This window comes from Delphinapterus leucas, chromosome 2, assembly GCF_059928025.1.
Source record: "Delphinapterus leucas isolate spDelLeu-1000000601 "Yukka" chromosome 2, BTC_Dleu_Yukka2, whole genome shotgun sequence".
Lineage (NCBI taxonomy): Eukaryota > Metazoa > Chordata > Mammalia > Artiodactyla > Monodontidae > Delphinapterus > Delphinapterus leucas.
In genome coordinates, this window is record NC_143130.1 from 171,127,903 (window position 1) to 171,148,344 (window position 20,442).

At 41.2% G+C, this 20,442-nt stretch overlaps 1 protein-coding gene across 1 annotated transcript in view; it reads left to right on the forward strand.

Annotated features, from left to right (window-relative positions):
• Positions 1-2,558: 2,558 nt before the first annotated feature.
• PPP4R4 (protein phosphatase 4 regulatory subunit 4) overlaps positions 2,559-20,442 on the forward strand; it is a 67,654-nt gene continuing 49,770 nt past the window's right edge. Inside the window, 2 exon segments of the mRNA XM_089908163.1 lie at positions 2,559-2,717; positions 4,208-4,281. Of these exon segments, the coding sequence (XP_089764289.1) occupies positions 2,601-2,717; positions 4,208-4,281 (191 nt within the window). The 5' untranslated portion in view covers positions 2,559-2,600.

Genomic DNA, 20,442 nt, shown 5'->3' on the forward strand with positions numbered 1-20,442 from the left:
CTCCAACCTGATCCCATCAAGATGCACCCCTTTTCGTTTTCCCTTGAATTCTCCTTAGTGGAGTAGGTATCAGAAAACCTGACTTTCAGCTTTGGGGTAACGCCTGACCGTTTTTTGCTTTGACCTTCAAGGCAATATCGAAAAAAAAAAAAAAGAAAAAGGGCGAAGAGTGGGAGGATTCACTCTACCAGATATTAGGATATATAACAAAGTTATAGCAATAAAATCCGTGTAGCACTGGTACAGGAACAGATCTAGATCAACGGAAGAGCAATGAGAGCCCAGAAACAGAGACAGGTGTCTATGGAGACTTGGCTTACAACACAGATGCCGTCACATCTTGGTGGGGAAAAGATGGATTGTTTGGTGCGTACTGCTGGGAAAACTGGCTCAGCATGCACAGAAAATAATATTGTATTCCTATTTGCAGTACATGCGAGGTGAACTCCAGATGAGTTAAGACATGTGACAGGTAGAAGTATGAAGCAAAATTGGGAAAAATGTAGGAGAATATTTTGCAGCCACGCGTAGGAAAAGATCTTTAAACAAGATCCCAAAAGCACTCTTCACAAGGCTGAAATTGGATACATTTGGCTACACCAAAATTAAGGATTTCCCCTACACTGTAGGATAGCAAAGACCAAGTTAAAAGGATGCAAGAAAGACTGGGAGATACTGGCAATGTCCAAGGCTGACAAGGGATAAATATTTAGAATATGTAAGAAACTTTAAAAACTCACTCAGAAATAGGAAATTTAGCAGAAAAATAGGCAAAAGATGTAGCAGGTAGTTCACGGAAGGAAAAACATCTCTATGGCTCTTAAGCATATGGAAAAATGGTTATCACTAATCATGAAAATTAAAATGTGATACTACTTTACCAATGCCAGATTAATAGAAATTGGGACATATGTTAGCGTATAAAGTGGAGAAACAGGAACCTTCCTATCTTCATGTGTCATTGGTGGCAGCGCAAACTGGCAAAGCCATTCTGGAGAGTACCATGGCAGAGTGAAACCAAGCAGTGTAGACTCCATGATCTAGCAACTCCATTTCTCTCTTATGGTCCATAAGAGACACGTGTAATACCCATTCCAGCATTGTCTGTGATAACAAGGAACTGCTGGCAACCTAAGTGTTCATTGATTAAGGAACTGGTAAGTAAAATGTGCTAGACGCACAAATCAAATACTTTTAGTGGTCAGAATTAATGAACCTCTGGTATACACAGCCCCACGGGCAGATCTCTAAGACATCATGTTGAGGGGAAAAACAAGAAACAGAATGAGTTCTTATCACAATACCATTCGCGTATATTAAAAATAGATACTTAAACTAAAAGCAGTATCTTTCGAGGACATATACATGTACTGGGACATATCTTAAACGAGAGAGAATTCATATGCGGGGTAGGGAAACGGGAGGGTGGAGAAGGAATGAGTGGAAAATAATAAAATAAAAAAGAGTTGGGTGTTGCTGACTCTTAGGAGGGAAGAGTATGATCAACAAAACTTTTGTCGCTGAGGTCCAAAAACATGGCCCCAATCCCCCTTCCATCGCTTCCTACTCTTAACAGAATCAAATGCAAGCAACTCAGCGTGGCTGCCCAGACCTGGGCTTTTTTCCATAAAGGACCTACCTCTCTACCTTGCCAAGCACTCGGTTCCCCGCACTTCAAGCTCTATTCTGCCTGCACTTCCTACAACCCAAACACACCCAGGCTTCAATCCGAAATGGGCTTACTCTTATTTCTCTTGGAAAAATCCTGTTTAAGATCCAGTTTAAGCGTCTCCTCTCCAGGAATCCTTTTTCTGACGTCTGCCCTTCCCACATGCTAACGTCTCCCGGACTGTATGCCCAAGCACCCCGTCCCCATCAATCCCGCCCACACCAGGTTCTATTTCCTTATTTTGGGTACACACCCCTCCCTCAGGGATAGAGCAGAGTTACGGAGATCTTCGCGTCCACAGATCGTGCGCTGGGGTGGGCGGTCCCACGAATAACCGCATGATAATTCTAGCAACTTAAGCAAGATCCCAGCCCACCTCCCTCTTCTTTGTTTCGCCTCTTATTGGTTCAGCATCTCCGCCCCCGGCTACGGACCCCACTCCTCCACTGGCCGCAGGGAGTGGGAGGCTCTGCGCACGCGCCGCGGCTTCGGGCGCGCTCGGTCGGGGGCGGGGCAAGGGGAGAGAAGAGCAGAGAGACGAGAGCGGTAGGGGGCCGCCGCGACGTTGCGCGGCAGTTGCGTCTGGCCCGCGTGCACGCGACGCCCGGGAGGGGGCGGGGCCGAGGCCGGCACCCCCACCCAGGCCCCGCCCCCGAGGCCCACCCGCGCATCTCACCCCGCCCCCTCGCCTTGGCTGCCCCGCCCCCTCGCCTTGGCTGCCCCGCCCCCTCGCCTTGGCTGCCCCGCCCCCTCACCTTGGCTGCCCCACCCCCTCGGCGGCCGCGCTCCTTCTCCCGCCGCCTGCTCGCCTCTCGCCCGGCTCCTTCGGCCGAGAGCGGGAGAAAGTCCTGCTGGTGGGCGGCCGTGGGGCTGCGCGCGTCCGGCATCCCGGTGCCGCTCCGGCCCGGGCGGCTAGGGGGCCCGGCGGTCCATGCATCCGCCGCCGCCCGCCGCCGCGATGGAGTTCAGTCAGAACAGTCTGTTCGGCTACATGGAGGACCTGCAGGAGCTCACCATCATCGAGAGGCCGGTCCGCCGGAGCCTCAAGGTGCGCCCCGGGGAGGAGGAGCTGCCCGCAGGGCGCCCGGCGGCTTGCCCCTACCCCGACCCCAGCCCGTCCGCTCCCCGAGGCGGCCCGGGACCCTCTCGGAGTCCTGCTGGCCCCCCAGTCCTCCTCCAGTCCCCGGCCGCCGTGTTACCCTAACCCGGCCCTTCTCGGGCCCCCTTCTTCGACGTGGCTCGGGTTCTCCCAGCCTGGACCCCCAGGCCCGAGGGACGGGCATCCGGAGCCAGCCCGCGATCCCTCGGACGCCCTCGGTTTTCTAGTCCCCCGGCCCAGCCCGCCCCGGGCCCTTTCCCCAACCCGCCCCCCAGGAACGGCCGGTCGAGCCCCTGTCGTTCGGGCCAGCCCGGCGTCCTCCCCCGCGCCGCCCCTCTCGCACAGCCGGAGCCCCTCGGTTGCGGTCTTTCTTCCCCCGGCCCTGCAGGAGCTGCCCCTCGCAGCTGCAGCCCGCTTATCCCGCCTCCTCTCCTTGGGGCTCCCCCTCCCCCCGCTTTGGCTCCCCGCTTTGGCTCCCCGGTGCTGCTGCCCGGGTTCAGGCCCCAGTCCCACTTCTCAGTCTGCACGGCCCCGACTCTTCCCCTGCCTCTCCCAGAGACACCCCAGATCCCATCCCCCTCCTCCCCCATCAGAGCGAGCTCCGGTCCCCCAGTCCCCAAGTCAGCCCGGGCCTCCCTTCTCCTCCCAACTAGCACCCATACTAGAGCCGTCCTGCTACGGGTCTTCAAAGCCCTCTCGACCCTTTGTCCCGATCCTGAGTCACCACGTGTCCTTACCTTCCAGCCCCTCCAGAACTCTAGCTGGGACCCTGCTCCCCAACCTCCTTAAGAGAGTCAACCTTCACTAGGCCCCCCACCTCCCGCTAGCTCCCCGACCCCGCAGAGTCATCTTCCTCCCAGCCTCCCAGAGGCTCCAGCCCTCAATGCTGGCAAAACTAGTGACCTACCACCACCCCCTCCGCCCCCCATTATAGCTCTTTTCACTCCCACCTGCCGCAATATCTCGGATCTTTGATTTCCTTCCAGTCCCAGAGTTTATTCCCTTCCCTCCCCCACTCCAGATTTTGTCTTTCTCATTCTCCCTCGGCTGCAGTCTTCATTCCCCCTTTTAAGCATTTCCTGGGATGGAAATGCTGGCGAAACAGTCTTGGATATTAGAGACTAAAAGTATGTATATATTTTATATATATACATACAATTGATTTCAGCAAGGTTCTGAAGCCACAATGTGATTCTCAGGCTTCAATCTAGAAGCTAGAAGAGTAAACAAACAAAAAAAAAGCCCCCAACCCCCCAAACTCCACCACCTAAACCCAACAATTAGAGACGTCTGAGGTTTGAGGGCGTCAGACCCTTGATTAGTTTTCAGTGACAACGCTAAATTGTGAAACTTTTTCATTAGTCCGTACTCAGATAGGGTCCCTGGAGGCAAGACCGATCCGATGTTTGTGTGCATAATTTGTGTTTTACACTTGACAGACACCAGAAGAAATAGAAAGACTGACAGTTGATGAAGACCTCAGTGATATTGAAAGGGCTGTTTATCTGCTCAGGTATTTCATAAAGTCTTTTTGTGATAATTGCTGCTTTTCCTGTGGCAGCATCCACAAATGATTTCTGAAATGTCATGTTAACGGTTCTGTTCAGATTTACTTAACCACTTGAACAGAGTACTTTTGCATGCGCAGCACTTAATTATGTTATAAATTAAGATTTAGGTATGGACTTATGAACTTGAAAACCGAAATCAAATCAGATACCTAGCTTATAGAATATTGCTTGGAGGAGGAGCAGAACAACTAATGGTTTGAGTTGAATCTCATTAAAAAAAAATCTTGCAGCTTTGGTTGTCCTCCCATAAGATCCAATAAATTTAGATGAGACTTAAGAATATCCAGTGATTAATTTTAAGTTAATTGCAGAGTATGAACTTTATATGCTATTTACTGTACAGAAAAAAAAATCCACAAATATGGTAGTTCAATTCTTTTCCCTCAGGATATCCTGTTTATATTACTTCTGCTATGTGCGCTTTATAATTTTGCCCGGGAGATTTTAAAATTTAATTGCGCCTACTCTCACTTAAGTTTCATCTTACAAGCTCTACAGAATTGCTTAAGCCTAATGGTTATTACAAATATTTACAAGATTTCTCTCAACTATTTTAAAAATTGTGTTGTGGATTTAACTTCTTAAAAGCTGATGTGAACATTAGTGAAAATATCTATAAAAATACTTCAGAAATAGAAATTTTCCTAAGGCATTTTGTGTACATTGTTTTAAAATTTTTCTTGCACATTTTTCCCCCCCTTTTGGCAAATTAGTTTTCGCTTTTTTTTTTTTGGAATCAGATTTTGAAAACTGGTGTTATTTACCTCCTGGGATATTTGTCATCCTTGTTTCCTTAGCTCAGGTCTACTTTGCCGGTTTCAGGTGCTGGCAAATTTCTTCTTCTTTCTTGTTTTATAGATCATGTTTCTAGTCCCATGATATTCACTGAATGACCCTGTTAAAAAAAAAAAATCTCTCCTTGATTTCCATTTTCTTAATTCTGCAGCCCATTAGTGACATCTTGGGTTCTATTCTCGTCAGAATTTTAGCATGCTTACAGTTTAGACCATTCTCTTCAGTAATTCTGTTACTTTAAAATGTTTCTGGATCTTAGACCTTATGTTGGGGTTATTTCCCCTCATCTTTTGGTGATTTATGGTAGCCTGCTCTCATCGTTTCTACCTATTTGTTTTATTTTATTATTTTTAAAATTTTCGTTGGAGTATAGTTGATTTACAATGTTGTGTCAGTTTCAGGTGTATATCTACCTATTTATTTTAAAGGAAAATGGTTTTATCTATGTATGAATTAACAGTATGTGTTTTTGATGTTTCATAGAGAATATGCCTTTTAACTTAGTTTGCTAATTGTGTAATATTTGAAGTACTTTATTCCTTAATGATTAACATGTCCAATATGGTGAACAGTAGTTGTAAGCAACTGCCTTTTCCCACATTTCTTTTGTTTGGAGTAGGTAGACAACTGGTGAAAATTTGGATAAGCTTCTTTTAGCATACAGCAGTTAATGACTTGAAGTCAGTGCCTACTTACTCCTACTTAATTCTCTCCGTATAAATGCTGGCTGACAATGAGGAAATAGAGAGTTTTGCTCTACTTACTTGCGACAGCAGATACCTTATTTTAGGTATCAGTGACAAGGCTTCTTTTTTAGGGGAGCTTATTTTCTATTTTGCTTTTATTGTTGGCGAACCAGGTCGTCTAAGTTGTTTGAATTTCTCAGACAAAGAACGTAAGTTTCATCCAGTTCTGGAACTGACAAAGCCCTTACAGAGGCAGATGGGTCCTCTCATTCTTAGTTAGAGAGTTTTAAAAGAGATCTGATATCTCCTTTAGTTTCTAGTGGCTCATCTACCTTGAAGGAGGCTTGCAAGGTGACTCAAAAGGCAAACACTAGCTTGGTTGTGCGTGGGCTCTCCAGCTGAGTTCTTCTTTTGTATTCCTACCATCTCACCACCTCCTGGGGGAAAGCGGGATTTTACCTTTAGGCCAGCTTCTGAAGGGATAACAAGACTCCTGCCTGAAGGGTTCTTTCTTCCCTGGGATTCAGGAGAGGGTGTGGGATTGTCTTATGGACATGTTCCAAACCTTGCCTCTGTTAAAGCTGTTAAAGCCTCTTCTCTCATGTATTGAGCCTTCTATTTTAAATGTAATTTATTCCTTTTTTTTCCTATTTGTACTTCCCAATGCTGTAGAATCTAATACTGAGTCCTTTTTTCCCCTCTATGATTTTCAGGTTTATTTTTGAGTACTTTACCTTTTCATCTGTTTTGGATATTTAATATCCAGAATTTTCCTCTTTGCTTTTGAATGTCAGATTTGTTTCTGTAGCTCTCTTATTTTTGTACATTAAATCTATTTTGGAAGATTATGTTACATTAGATTTTAGGGTCAAATGTATAAGTATCGGTAGGAAATGCTTTATGTTAGTGGAGGTTCTGATAGTATTTAAACTGAACCTAGTATCTAAAAAAGCATTATATTGGACTGCTGTCCAACGAAAAACAAATTACACTGTTCATTATATTACCCTAAAATATGGCAGATCAATTATTAATGCTATTTTCATGATTAAGTTTAGAACATTACAGTATTTGAAGATTTGACAAAGATTCTGTGGCTTTACATAAATATGATGCTGATATACCCATCTGTGGCATTTAGCACTGAAACAAAACAACTTTCCTAATAGTCACAGCTTGTGGCTTAGTCAAAAGCATATCACAATATCTTCTTTTAGTTCTCTCTCTTCTTTGTGATTTTGGTGTATATTTTAGGAATAATTTTGTTAGAGAAGGGTCCTAAGTTTGTACACTGTGCTTTCATTAGGTAAACCTTTACTCACATATCTCTAGTTGCCTGTCAGATAAACTCCAGACCCTTAAGCTTGGCATAAGTGACTCCATCTTAGCTCTGCAATGGAATGTTCCACCAGGCCCTCAACTTTTCTTTTTAATAGCTTCACTGAGGTGTCGTTCGTATGCCATATGGTTCACCCATTTATAGTTGAGTGGTTTCGTGTATTCACGGAGTTGTGTGTTCATCACCACAATCAATCTTAGAGCATTTTCAGAAGAAGCCCTGTACCTATTAGCAGTCAGTCCCCACTCCTGCCCAATCTTCCCAGCCTTTGGGAACCACTAGTCTACCTTCTTTCTTTATGGATTTGCCTATTCTGGACATTTTATGTAAAATTATACAATATGTGGCCTTTTGTGACTGATTTCTTTCACTTAGTATAATGTTTTCAGGGTTCACTGGCATTGTAGCGTGTCAGTACTTTGTTTCTTTTTACTGCCGAATAGTATTCCACTGTGGGAGTATATCACATTTTGTTTGTTCATACACTCGGGTTGTTTCCATGCAGTCCTTCACTTTTTGAAGCAGTCGTGCTGCCTTATTCACTGTTACTCAGATACATCACGTTCATCCTTAACTCTGCTTTTCCCCATCCTGGAATACCTTTCGTTATACCTCTCCAGTATTTTCCATCCCCAGGATCCAGCTGTAATCTTGCCTCTTTCATAAGGCCTTTCCTAACTGCTGAAACTACATGGGATCTCAGGCTCTGTGAGCTTCCATATCGCTTAGTGGCTGCATACCTTTGTTTTCCTTAACTTGTGTGTGTGCATACGTTGTCTTCAATAGACTGTAAGCTCTTAGAGGGTAAGCTGTTTTTTATTGTTGTTTTGGTTCTTTCTTGTTCTGTGCTATGATATAAATATATACCTCTTAATGGAATAAAGTGTGTTTATTTACCTTAAGATGACCGAAGTGCCAGATGAATTAAGCAACTTTTGACTTTTTTGTATTGTAGGCAATAGAATCAGACAGATTTAGGTTATGTCCTACCACTTACTATCTGTGTGACCATGGGCAAGTTATGATGGTGGTTAAATCCTGGTTTTCTCATCTGCAAAGTGGAAAATAATAATTCTTGTTTCCCAAGGTGGTTAGCCCCAAACACCAAACAGGTACCCAATTAATATTAATTCCCTTCTGTTTCCTTTGCCATGTCCCTAATTCCTTACTCCTTAGGTGCTCAAGGTACATTACAAACTTTTAAAAGAGGATAGCAGTATTAATTTTGTCTTCCGATAATTTAATAAAGTAATAGGCAAGTGAAGTATATCAACTGAAGTTTGTGATAGATATCTATTAACTTCCTTTGCTAATAGTATTTTCAGAATCTTCACATATTATACTTATTTTAAACTGATGGTAAGGTCAGCCTGTTTGAGCAATATTTGCTATTTATATTATGCGTTAAATGTGTTGATTGGTTAATGTATCTAACCTAACTTTTATGTTGCTTACTTTTACAGTCATTTAAAAATGGTTTGTCACTTTGCACTGGGAGTTTTAAAACATTTCACCCTTTGCCTTTTAGGGACAGTCAAATAAAGTACATCGTTAATTAGGAACTTTTCCCCTTTTCTTTCTCTCTCCCCCCACCCCCCCTCCCCCTTTTAAAAAAAAACAGGAGTAAGTGCTCCCCCTAGTGATACCACAGAGTGAGAATCTGCAGCCAAATCTGGAAATAAAAGTGCTGTGAACGGTGCCTATTGCTGATCACGTTTGGGAGCTCTTGCATTCAAGACTAGCACAGGGTAGCAAGGAGGTCACGAGGAAGAACTTTGCTACCAGCTAGTTTTTGGTTGTTTTATCTTTAAGACTACCTGTCCTATTTGCTTGGCAAATGGGAAAAGTTGTGTGAAAATCTCCTTTGTATGCCCTTATTTCTAAGATCTTCTGTATCTCCACATTTCTTCTGCCTTTACTATTCTTTTGATTTCTTTTTTTTTTTTGACACCTGTCATTTAGTACTGTTTTGGTGAGGTGGGGTGCTTACGGGGTGTGTGTGTGTGAGAGAGAGAGAGAGAGAGAGAGAAAGAGAGTGTGTGTGTGTGTGTGTGTGTGTGTGAGAGAGAGAGAGAGAGAGTGTGTGTGTGTGTGTGTGGGGGGGGGGGCTTGAGTAGCCAGGATTGCATGCCCGGTTTTCTCGAGTGTTGTGCTGGAGAGGCACATCACAATTTTTAATCCCTCACAGCTGGGATGAAGTGGTTAGTTAATCACCCCAAATTGGTTAATATTAATGTGGGGAGTCATAAAAATGATCCATACTTTCAGTGTTTCATCTTAGTGTAAAAACACATTTGTTTGCGTATCTTTTGTCACAGGTCCACTACCTTTTGAGTGTGGGTCTGCTTAATACAGTTCATAATCCTTTTTCTTGCAGAAATACCCCCATAATGCATTTATAACGTCACGTTCAGGTTTCTTTAAAGTTGAGTGAGAATTTTTTTTATAACTTTATTTGTTTACTTTTATAAATTTGTTTATTTTATTTATTTATTTTTGGCTGCGCTGGGTCTTCGTTGCTGTGTGCGGGCTTTAGTTGCGGTGAGTGGGGGCTACTCTTCGTTGTAGTGCGTAGGCTTCTTATCGCGGTGGCTCCTCTTGTTGCTGAGCACGGGCTCTAGGTGCGTGGGCTTCAGTAGTTGTAGCACATGGGCTCAGTAGCTGTGGCGCGCGGGCTTCAGTAGCTGTGGCTCGCGGGCTCTAGAGCACAGGCTCAGTAGTTGTGGTGCACGGGCTTAGCTGCTCTGTGGCATGTGGGATCTTCCCTGACCAGGGCTCGAACCCGAGTTCCCTGCGTTGGCAGGTGGATTCTTAACCACTGCGCCACCAGGGAAGCTTTAAAGTTGAGTGAGAATTTAAAGATGCTTATGAAGCAGTCTGAAAGCCTGCCTTAGATTTTTTTGATTATTTTTTACTCAGCTTTTGCAAGTTGTCTTGTTCTTCCTAATTCAATAGCAGTTTCCTTTAGCAACTTATCTTTGTTGAGTTTTTCTAAAACTTTCAATTTAGCTGTCACAGAAACGACTCTGTCTTTGCATTCATATGTTTATGTAATACTTAATTATGTAATTGCAGTATCAAGTAAATTGGGATAAGCTGGTGTGAGAACAAACACAGCTGACTCTTGGTTACAACTCGACTGGTTAGAGCAGAAGCATGTGGGCATTTCAGAGAGTAGCCTATTAGCTATAAGCTTTCAGTTTGCCTTTGGCAGGGAAGTGGAGAGTGTTGCTTAGCTGGGACAGTCTTTTAACACCTTGTTGAGAGAGATACCATCCCTTTTCAGAACATGCACTGAGATGATCTTGCTTCAACCTTGGATACCCATGATATTCCTCTCTTGTCTCTGCATTGAGTTGGGTCCATGGCCTGGTCTGTTCTTCCTTCACCGTTCTATTCTTAAAAAAAAAAAAAAAAATTAATGGATGAAGAATCTCAGTTAAAGAGGTACTTTCCTAAACATATATTTTATTTGTTTTTTAAAACAAACTTTTGGAACATATGCAGAAATGAGCACACATCATAAATATACAGCTTGTTATATTTTCACAAGTTAAAAAACACCCATCTAACCAGCATCCAGATTATGAAATAGGACATAACCTGTTGTATTAGCCTGATAGCTTCCCATTTACCCTTGTCTAGTTTCCCCCGTTCCCTGCAAAGGGTAACTGTACTATCCTAACTTCTAACACCATAGGTTAGTTTGCCTGAGTTTGAACTCTATACAGTAGGAGCCACGGAATATACTGTTTTGTGTTTAGCTTCTTTTGCTCAGCCTTTAAAAAAAGAGGTCTTTCCGTATTGTTGCATGGAGAAATAGATTGTTCATTCTCATTCCTGTATGGTATTCCATTATATGAATATATCATGTCATTTACTTAACTCTTGGTGGACATTTCTCTTGTTTCCAGTCTTTGGCTATTATGAATAATGCCGCTCTGAACATTCCTGTACACGTCTTTTGGTGAATGTATGTAGGCATTTCTTTTAGGTGTCTTCATAGAACTAGAACTCTTGCTCACAGCATATACATATGTCCAGCTTAGAAGTTACTGCTAAACAATTTTCCAAAGTGGTTGTACCAGTTTATACTTCTACCAGCAGTGCAGGAGCGGTGCCACCCTATATTTTTTAGGAAACAAAAATGACAAACTTTCTAGGACATAAATTTCTAGTATATCCGTAATGAACTACCTACCTAATAGCCCATAGAATCTTCTGTTATTCTGTGTATGATTTACTTAGGTCACGTAAATTTTTTCTTTCCCTATAAGAGAGTTTCAATAAATTTTTACAATTAGTTTTTATTTATTTATTTATTTATTTTCAGCTGCGTTGGGTCTTCGTTGTTGCTCGCGGGCTTTCTCTAGTTGTGGTGAGCAGGGGCTGCTCTTTGTTGTGGTGCGCGGGCTTCTCATTGCGGTGGCTCGTCTTGTTGCGGAGCACGGGCTCTAGGCGCGCGGGCTTCAGTAGTTGTGGCTCGCGAGCTCAGTAGTTGTGGCTCATGGGCTCTAGAGCGCAGGCTCAGCAGTTGTGGTGCACGGGCTTAGTTGCTCCGCGGCATGTGGGATCTTCCCCGACCAGGGCTAGTGTCCCCTGCATTGGCAGGCCCGTGTCCCCTGCATTGGCAGGTGGATTCTTAACCACTGCGCCACCAGGGAAGTCTCTACAATTAGTTTTTATTCTGCTAGACTGCTTGGAAAGAAGGTCTTCTTTCATGGGTACCACCTCCAGTACCATTAAACCACAGAGGAAAGTCCAGTGATCTTTATATCTCTACCTCTTTCAACTTGGATATTTTGCTTTTTGCAGTGCCTTTTGTTGTACGTGGTGGCCACCAAATGTGGGAGGCAGGGAGAAAGTGTTCAGACTTAGTTCTTCACAGTCACCACCTTTTTGGCTTTATGATATTGGTATGTGGTAATCAGGTCAGACATAATTGCAAAATCTATTATATCCTTGTCTGTGGCTGTGCCTTGCAGTGTAATTTTCCCTCCAAATCAGAGATGTTAATAATGGAGATTTATAATGCAACTAATACTTACTTTAGAGTGAATCTTAGGAGTTCAGGTTAAAACATACAAAATATTAATTGAGTACTTAGTATGTGTTAGGCATCTCCTGGAGAACAAGTGGCATCGTACCAGCAGATACTTGTGTTCAAGGAAGTACTTGTTTAAGGAAGCAAACGCACTTTTCTGAAGTTTCACTAGAATAGAAGTCACCACTAGTTAATAAGTATGTTGGGCATTGAGAAGGCAGTATGTAGTGTCGGAAATACTCTAAGACAGGCCCAGAAATATTCTTGGAGGCCGAGGCTTGCTCATTTATCTATTGAGAGACCTTGGGTAAGTTGCTTATCTGAGTCCAAGCCTCCTAATCTAAACTGGGAAGAGCAAAACCTACATTGCAGGATTGTTGAGAAGATTAGAGGAAGTGCATGCAGAGGACACAATGCCTGGTGTAGAGTTGTGTTCAGTAAAGGGTAATTGCTGTTGGTCTTTTAAATCAACTGTTGGCAATTCAGAGCATACTTTACTTTGGATGCATAGGCAACTTCCTATCCAGAAACTTCATGTAGTTATAAAATTTTCTCTCCAGATGGTGCCCCTTTGCAGTTAATTCTCCACCCTGACCCTAGGCAACCAATGATCTGCTTTTTGTCACTATACATTAGTGACAGATTCTTCTGCTCTAGAATGTAGACATGTTTTCATATCTCTTGGATAAATGCCTAAGAATGGAATGCTGGATCACTGGATGAGTATATATACACTTCATTTCAGTTCTGTTGAGGTATATTGACATCTAATAACCTGCACATATTTAAACTGTACAGTTTGATGAATTTTGACCTCTATGTATGTACCCATAAAGCTATCATCACCAGTAAGATAATGAACATACCCATCACTCCCCAAAGTAACTTTGTAATATCCTCTCCCTTTCTTCTTTTTTTTTTTTTTAACATCTTTATTGGGGTATAATTGCTTTACAATAGCGTGTTAGTTTCTGCTTCTCCCTTTCTTCTGATAGCCTCTCCGGCTCCAGGCAACCACTGACCTGCTTTCTGACGCTACAGATCAGTTTTCAGTTTGTAGAATTTTATAGAAAGGAGTCATACAGTAGCTACTCTTTCGTCTGGCTTCTTTTACTCAACATATTTATTTGGAATTTCATTCATGATGTTGCACGTATCAATAGTTTATTCCTTTTTATTATTGTTAATTATACCATTTTAAAGATATAGCACATTTTGTTTATCCATGCACCAGTGGATGGACATTTGGGTAACTTCAAGTTTTTGGCGATTACAAACCAAGTGGCTGTAAACATTCACGTACAGATCTTTGTGTGGACATGTGCTGTCTTTCCTCTGGTGAATAGCTAGCAGTGGAATGGCTGGGTCGTATAGTAGGCGTATGTTTACATTTTCAAGAAACTGCTAAACTGTTTCAAGTGATTATACAGTTTTACGTTTCCACCAGGAGACTGTGAGAGTGTGAATTGCTCCATAATACTTACCGACACTTGGTATGATAAGTCTTTTTGGTTTTAGGTCATTCTGGTGGTATTACCAGTGGTCTAGTGTAGTGGTATTTCACTGTATTTATAATTTGGATTTCCCAAATGACCAGTGGACATTGAACGTCTTTACATGTGATTATGAGTCAGATTGCTGTGGTCTAATTTTGATGAGGTCTAATTCGTTGATTTTTTTTCATTATAGTTAGTGCTTTTTGTGTTATATGTAAGAAATCCTTGCCAAATCTAGGTCAATTAAATTTTCTTTTAGAAGTTTTGAGGTTTTAGCTCTTAATTTCAGGTCTCTGATTCATTTCCACTTAAATTTTGTGTGTGGTGTAAGGTAAGGATTGAGGTTAATTTTTTTTTTTTCCACATAGCTGTAGTGTACAGTGGAAAAGGGCCAGTTTGCTACTGTAAGAATCAGGGGACCTGGTGTCTTATCCCTGCTATCACATTCAAGTCACTTAAGTTCTTCAGACATCGTTTCCCCCTCTTCTCTCCAGAGGATATGATGGGTTGGACCTCAGAATTTAAAGTTCCCTCTTGCTTCAGCAGGCTGTCTTCAATTCTAAGAAAGAAGATAAGGAAAAGATGTTGAACCTCAGTTTGTTATTTCATCCACTGGGCGGTGCTAATGGACATTCCTGTAAGGGCAAAAACTCCTTGGATAGGTGAACAGTTTCAGAGCTTTTAAAAAAGGTCACCTTTGAAGAAGATATTCATAATTCAGAAAGTGTCTGTGTTTCATTAAGGAGTAGATGCAATAATATTATAATAAAACCTAAAATACTGTTTGTCACCGGAAAAATACCAGAGTAGAACAATATTTTCTTTAAAGAGTTCTGTATATTTGGTTTTAATATGTTTTGGGCAGAATGAGAGTTATAGGGCTAGCATAAAAATATTTACATATTCAGGTGAAAAATTAGACTGAGAATTCTGATGGATTTAGAATTTTCATCGAAATTCTCTTGGTAATAAGCTTGTAAACTGTATTTGCTTGGAAACACTTTTGGTAATAAAATTATAAACTATATGTCCTTGAGTAGTAGACATCGTTGCAGAGGAAAAGGATTCACAAAAGTACAGCCTGGGCATCTCTCCTTGTAGCTCTGGTGATGGTGGGGAGGGAGGGAGGGGGGATGATCTACACATACAGTTTGTGTGTGTGTGTATCTCACATAATTTTCCAGTTATTTGTGGGGTTTTTCCAGATACCTTCCTGTTATTCGTTTCTAGTTTAATTCTGTAATGGGCACAGAACACACTTTGCTTGAATTTATTTCTTTTAAATTTGCTGAGGTTTGTTTTTTGGCCAGAACATGGGTCGATCTTGGTGATTATTCCATGTATATTTGAATGTGTATTCTCCCGTTGTTGGTGTAATGTTCTATAAATGTCAATTAGTAAACTTGGTTGATATATTTCAGATCTTCTGTATCTCTAAGGATGTTTGCTACTTGTTCTACTGACTAAACAACTGGAATACTGAAGTCTCTAACTATAATTGCAGATTTGTCTACTTCTTTCAAATATATCATTTTTACCAGTAGTTTATGTATTTTGATATTTGTAATTAACGCATATACAATTAGGGTTGTTATATTTTCTTGGTGAAGTAACCCCTCGTAGCTATGTAATGTTTGTTTTTATCCCTAGAAATATTCCTTGTGTGAAGTCTACTTTATCTCATAGTGATATACTCACTCCAGCTTTCTTTTGGTTAGTGTTTACACAGTATATCTTTTAATGACCTTTTGCTTTTCTTAAAATAATTTTTATTTTGGAATTATTTTAGATTTCCAGAGAAGTTACAAAGATAGTTTAGAGTTACGGTATGCCTATTACCAGTTTCCCCTAAAGCTAACGTTTTACATAACCATGGTATATTGGTTAAAAGTAAGAAATTAACATTGGTGTAACACTATTTACTAAGTGCCAGACGCTGTTTGGATTTCACCAGTTTTTTCACTAATGTCCTTTTTTTCCTGTTTCAGAATCTAATCCAGGATATCACATTGCATTTAGTTATCCCATCTCCTTAATCTCCTCTGGGCTATGACACATTCTTAGTCTTTCTTTGCTTTTCATGATCTTGACAGTTTTAAAGAGTACTGGTCAGGTGTTTTGTCGAATGTCCCTCAACTTGTGTTTGTCTTGATGTTTTTCTCACTGTTAGATTGGAGTTATGGGCTTTTGGGAAGAATGCCGTAGAGGAGACATGCCTCTCTCATCCCATCATTTCAGGGGTACATGACATCAGCATGACTTATCACTGGTGGTGTTAATCTTGATCACTTAGTTGAAGTTGCATCTGCCAGATTCCTCCACTGTTTGAGTGGTGAGAGAGGACCTCCCAGCCTTGTTCCTGATCTTTGGGGGAAAGCATTCAGTCTCTCATCATTAAGTCATTAAGTATGATGTTGGCTGTAGGTTTCTTATAGATACTATTAAGTTAAGGAAGTTTCCTCAAGTCCTAATTTGATGACAGTTTTTTTAAAATCATGAATGAATATTAAATCTTGTTGAATGTTTTTTTCCTGAATCTGTTGACATCATATATGGCTTTTCTTATTTAGTCCTTAATATGGTGAATTACACTGATCAGTTTTCAAATGATGAACCAGCCTTGCATCCTTGGGATGAAGTCTACTCGGTCATGATGTATGAGTCTTTTATATGTTTCTGGACTCTGTTTGCTACTATGTTTTTGAGGATTTTTGCATCTATTTTAATGAGAGATATTGGTTTGCAGTTTTATTATAATATCTGTGCCTAGTTTTTGGTTTTAGGGGAATGCTCATGAGATGACTTGGGAAGTGGTTTTCTATTTTTCTGGAAGAGATTGTCTAGAATCGATATTATCTCTTCCCTAAATGTTAGATAGAATTCACCCATTAAACCATCTGGGCCTGGAATTTTATTTTTGAAAGATTTTTAACTAAAAATTCTACTTATTTAATAGATATATGGGTATTTGGGTCATTTATTTCCTCTATTTATTATTATTATTTTTTAATGTTTTCCTGTTTTCAATTTCACTGATTTTTATTCTAATATTTATTATTTCCTTCCTTCTGCTTGCTTTACATTTAGTTTTCTCTTCTTTTTCTAGTTTTTTAAAGATTTATTTAATTTTGGCTGCATTGGGTCTTCGTTGCTGCGTGTGGGCTTTCCGCGAGAGGGGGCTACTCTTCGTTGCAGTGCATGGGCTTCTTATTGTGGTGGCTTCTCTTGTTGTGGAGCACCGGCTCTAGGCACGCGGGCTTCAGTAGTTGTGGCACGTGGGCTCAGTAGTCGTGGCTCGCGGGCTCCAGAGCGCAGGCTCAGTAGTTGTGGCACATGGGCTTAGTTGCTCTGTGGCATGTGGGATCTTCCCAGACCAGGGATTGAACCTATGTCGCCTGCACTGGCAGGCAGATTCTTAACCACTGTGCCACCAGGGAAGTCCCTTCTTTCTCTAGTTTCTTAAAGGGAAGCTCAGGTTATTGATTTTTAGATCGTTCTTCTATCCTGATATATGCATTTTAATGCTATAAGTTTCCCTTTAGCTGCATCCTACAAATTTTGATATGTTGTATCTTCATTACCATTTAGTTGAAAAAGTTTTTAAATTTATCTCAAGACTTCTTCTTTGACTCATGAAACTCATGAGTCATTTAGAAGTGTGTTGTTTTATTTCCATATATTTGGAGATTTTCTGCATATCTTTTTGTTACTGATTTCTAATTTAGTTCCATTATGGTTTGAGCATGTACTTGCTCTGATTTCTATGACCTCCCCTTTTTCCCCATTACAGCTCTGACTTCATTTCTTACTATTCCCTTCTTCGCTTAGTGTGTTCTCCAGCCATCCTTGCTATTCATTAAATACACCAAGTACACATTTACCTCAGGGCTTTTGCACTTGCTGTTCCTTCTGCTTTTAATGTTTTTTTCCTCAGATATCCGCATTGCATTGCTAGCTCTATCACTTCCTTCAGATCTTTTCTCAAATTTGGGTTGTCTACTTATCTAGGATAAATGGCACCAACATCTACTTAATGTCACAGGTTAAAAACCTGGGCGTATCCTCAGTTTTTCCTGCTCCTCGTCGCTGCTATTTAAGCAGATTAATAAATCTTTTTTCTTTTTTAACAAAGTGGGAACATTCACACGGTTTCTGTAGTTTTCTGAGATACACATTGTTTAAAAAACATTTGTTTCGTCAAGATGGTTTTCAAATATTGGATTAGCAGAAACCTGCTGGAGGGTCAGAAATTCCAGCGTTTTACTCATTTCTTTTGGTATAATGGTGAGTAAGTAGATGTGGCCTCCTTTCTTTTTTTTTTTTTCTTCCAGAAAAATATTTCTTAATGTTCCAAAATGGCATATATTTTATTAGTTAACTCTAGTCTCTTATTTATTATACAGGAGTATATATATAATCCGTCTCTGGGCTAATTTTATGTCTCTTTTTATTCAGCAGTGAGAGCTATGTAACTTGTGTTTTTCTTTTAATCCCTGTTGCTAAGAAACCCAGAGCACAGCCACAAACCACCTGTGTGACCTTGGGAGCACCATTTAGCTCCTCTGAATTCTGTCGGTGAAGTGAGGGAGCTGTACTAATCATGCTGCCGAGACCCCTCCTTGCTCTGTGACTCTGTAAACTTAACTCTGTGCTCACCCTGGTTATCAGCTTTCCTCAGGTGCTCAGCACATACATTTCTCTTCTCCTTCAAAATTATTTACTTTTCTCTAGCTAACCGCCCCCCCGCCAAACTCAGGATATACTAGTCAGCTCTGATTCTTTTGACTAGTATTTTCTAAAAAAATACTAAAGTGTTCAATATTTTGCATGTTTAAACACGTGTGCTGCTCTAAATCCTTTTGTTTTGCGTAGGTAAACAGAATATACATAGGAATAGAATGACTTGTTATTTTATTTAATCATTATTTCATAGTAAAAGTCACTACGTATTATGATTTTAAAGGTCCATTGTACTGCTTAGTTTCTTCATGATTCCCATACGAAAAGCATGTGGACCTAGTCTGGACAACATATCTTGAGATAGGGCTTCCCTGGTGGTGCAGTGGTTAAGAATCCACCTGCCAATGCAGGGGACATGGGTGCGAGCCCTGGTCTGGGAAGATCCCACATGCCGCGGAGCAATTAAGCCCGCGAGCCACAGCTACTGAGCCTGTGCTCTAGAGCCCTTGCTCCACAACAAGAGAAGCCCGTGCACCGCGACAAAGACTGGCCCCTGCTCGCTGCAACTAGAGAAAGCCCGTCCACAGCAACAAAGATCCAGTGTACCCCAAAATAAATAAATAAAATAATAAGTAAATTTATTTAAAAAATTTAAGCATAAAATCTTGAGATATATTTATAATTTAGGTAGGATATATACATCATTATTTACTCCTATAGATCCATATTTACTCATTGACTTACAAATGGTGTAAGTAGCAATTATATTTCCTTAGATGATATTTTTCTTCAGGATAACTATAACTGGAGGACTGGTAATTCATGTATTGCTGAAAGGAATGATAGGAATGTATGAAGTAGTTCTTTTACTATAAGGGACAGTAGGGAGAAAATTGGCTTTGTTTCTCTTAAAGAAGAAAATATTCGTGTGAAATTAAATTAATAGTTATTTAGGAACGCATGAGGGATCTTAATTTTGTTGTTTTATTTAAATCAGATCCTTGCTTTGTGGAGGTAGTATCCTGACCCCGGCAATAGCTAGCTAGTTAACCTTGAAAAACTTCCATAGTCTCTGTGGATGTTGGTTTCTTTAGTGTCATAGTGTAAGGGGGTGAATTATATGTCTAAGTCCCTCTTCAACTCCACCATTCCATTATATCATGTCATTAGCATTAGAGAAAAGGAATCATTGTTTCACACAGCTTTTACAGGTTGATTTGGGGTGACTAATGAGCTTTTACATTTTGTAATTGATTTGTTTGTACTCTGTTTCTTCTGATTTGGTGCCCCATTTACAGTAATATCAGTCGAATGAGTAGACAGGATCCATGCATATTGTGTTAGGGACTCGCTTTCTGTGTCATATTCTCCGCTCCTAGACTTAGCATCTCCCTGCCGTGATTTCCAAATACGTGGCTATAGCCTTGGGCTTTTCTCCCAGACTTTGGGCCAGGGCTGCTTGCTGGGTGCTGCCACCACCATATCTCTACCAGAATACCTTGCTGGTTTTTCAAACTCAGTGTGCCCCAAACTGAATTCATCACTTTTCATCAAAGTATGCCTGCATTTGTTATTGAAGCCTGACCATCCTTTTAAATTGTACTGGAGGGAAACCTGGCAATAATTTTGTACGCTTTCTTTTTCTCTCAGTAATTAGTTTTGTATCAAGTCCTATTGATTTTATTTCTGCAAGAAGCCACTCAGATACACAGAATCAGAGAGCTTTGTTTTTACAGTTTTCTTTCTACTTGCAGAGCACAGTGGCTGGTAGATCCTGAATGTTCAGTAAGTCTATCTGAAGTGATTGAATAAATCCCCTCAGCCTGGGACCTTTGAACACACTGTTCCTTCTACTCTCGCTTGTCACTGATTCCTACTCATCTTTCAGGGCTCAACTTTTTAGGGAAGGCCTCCTCTACCTCCGAACTAAGCGATGTTCTTGATAGTACCGTGTACTGTTCCTATATAGGTCTTTGTACACTTAGGATGATTCCGTTGATTTTTGTTGTTTTTTTTAACTTGTGTCTTCTCTGACTGTGAAGCTCTAACAGGGCAGGGTTTGT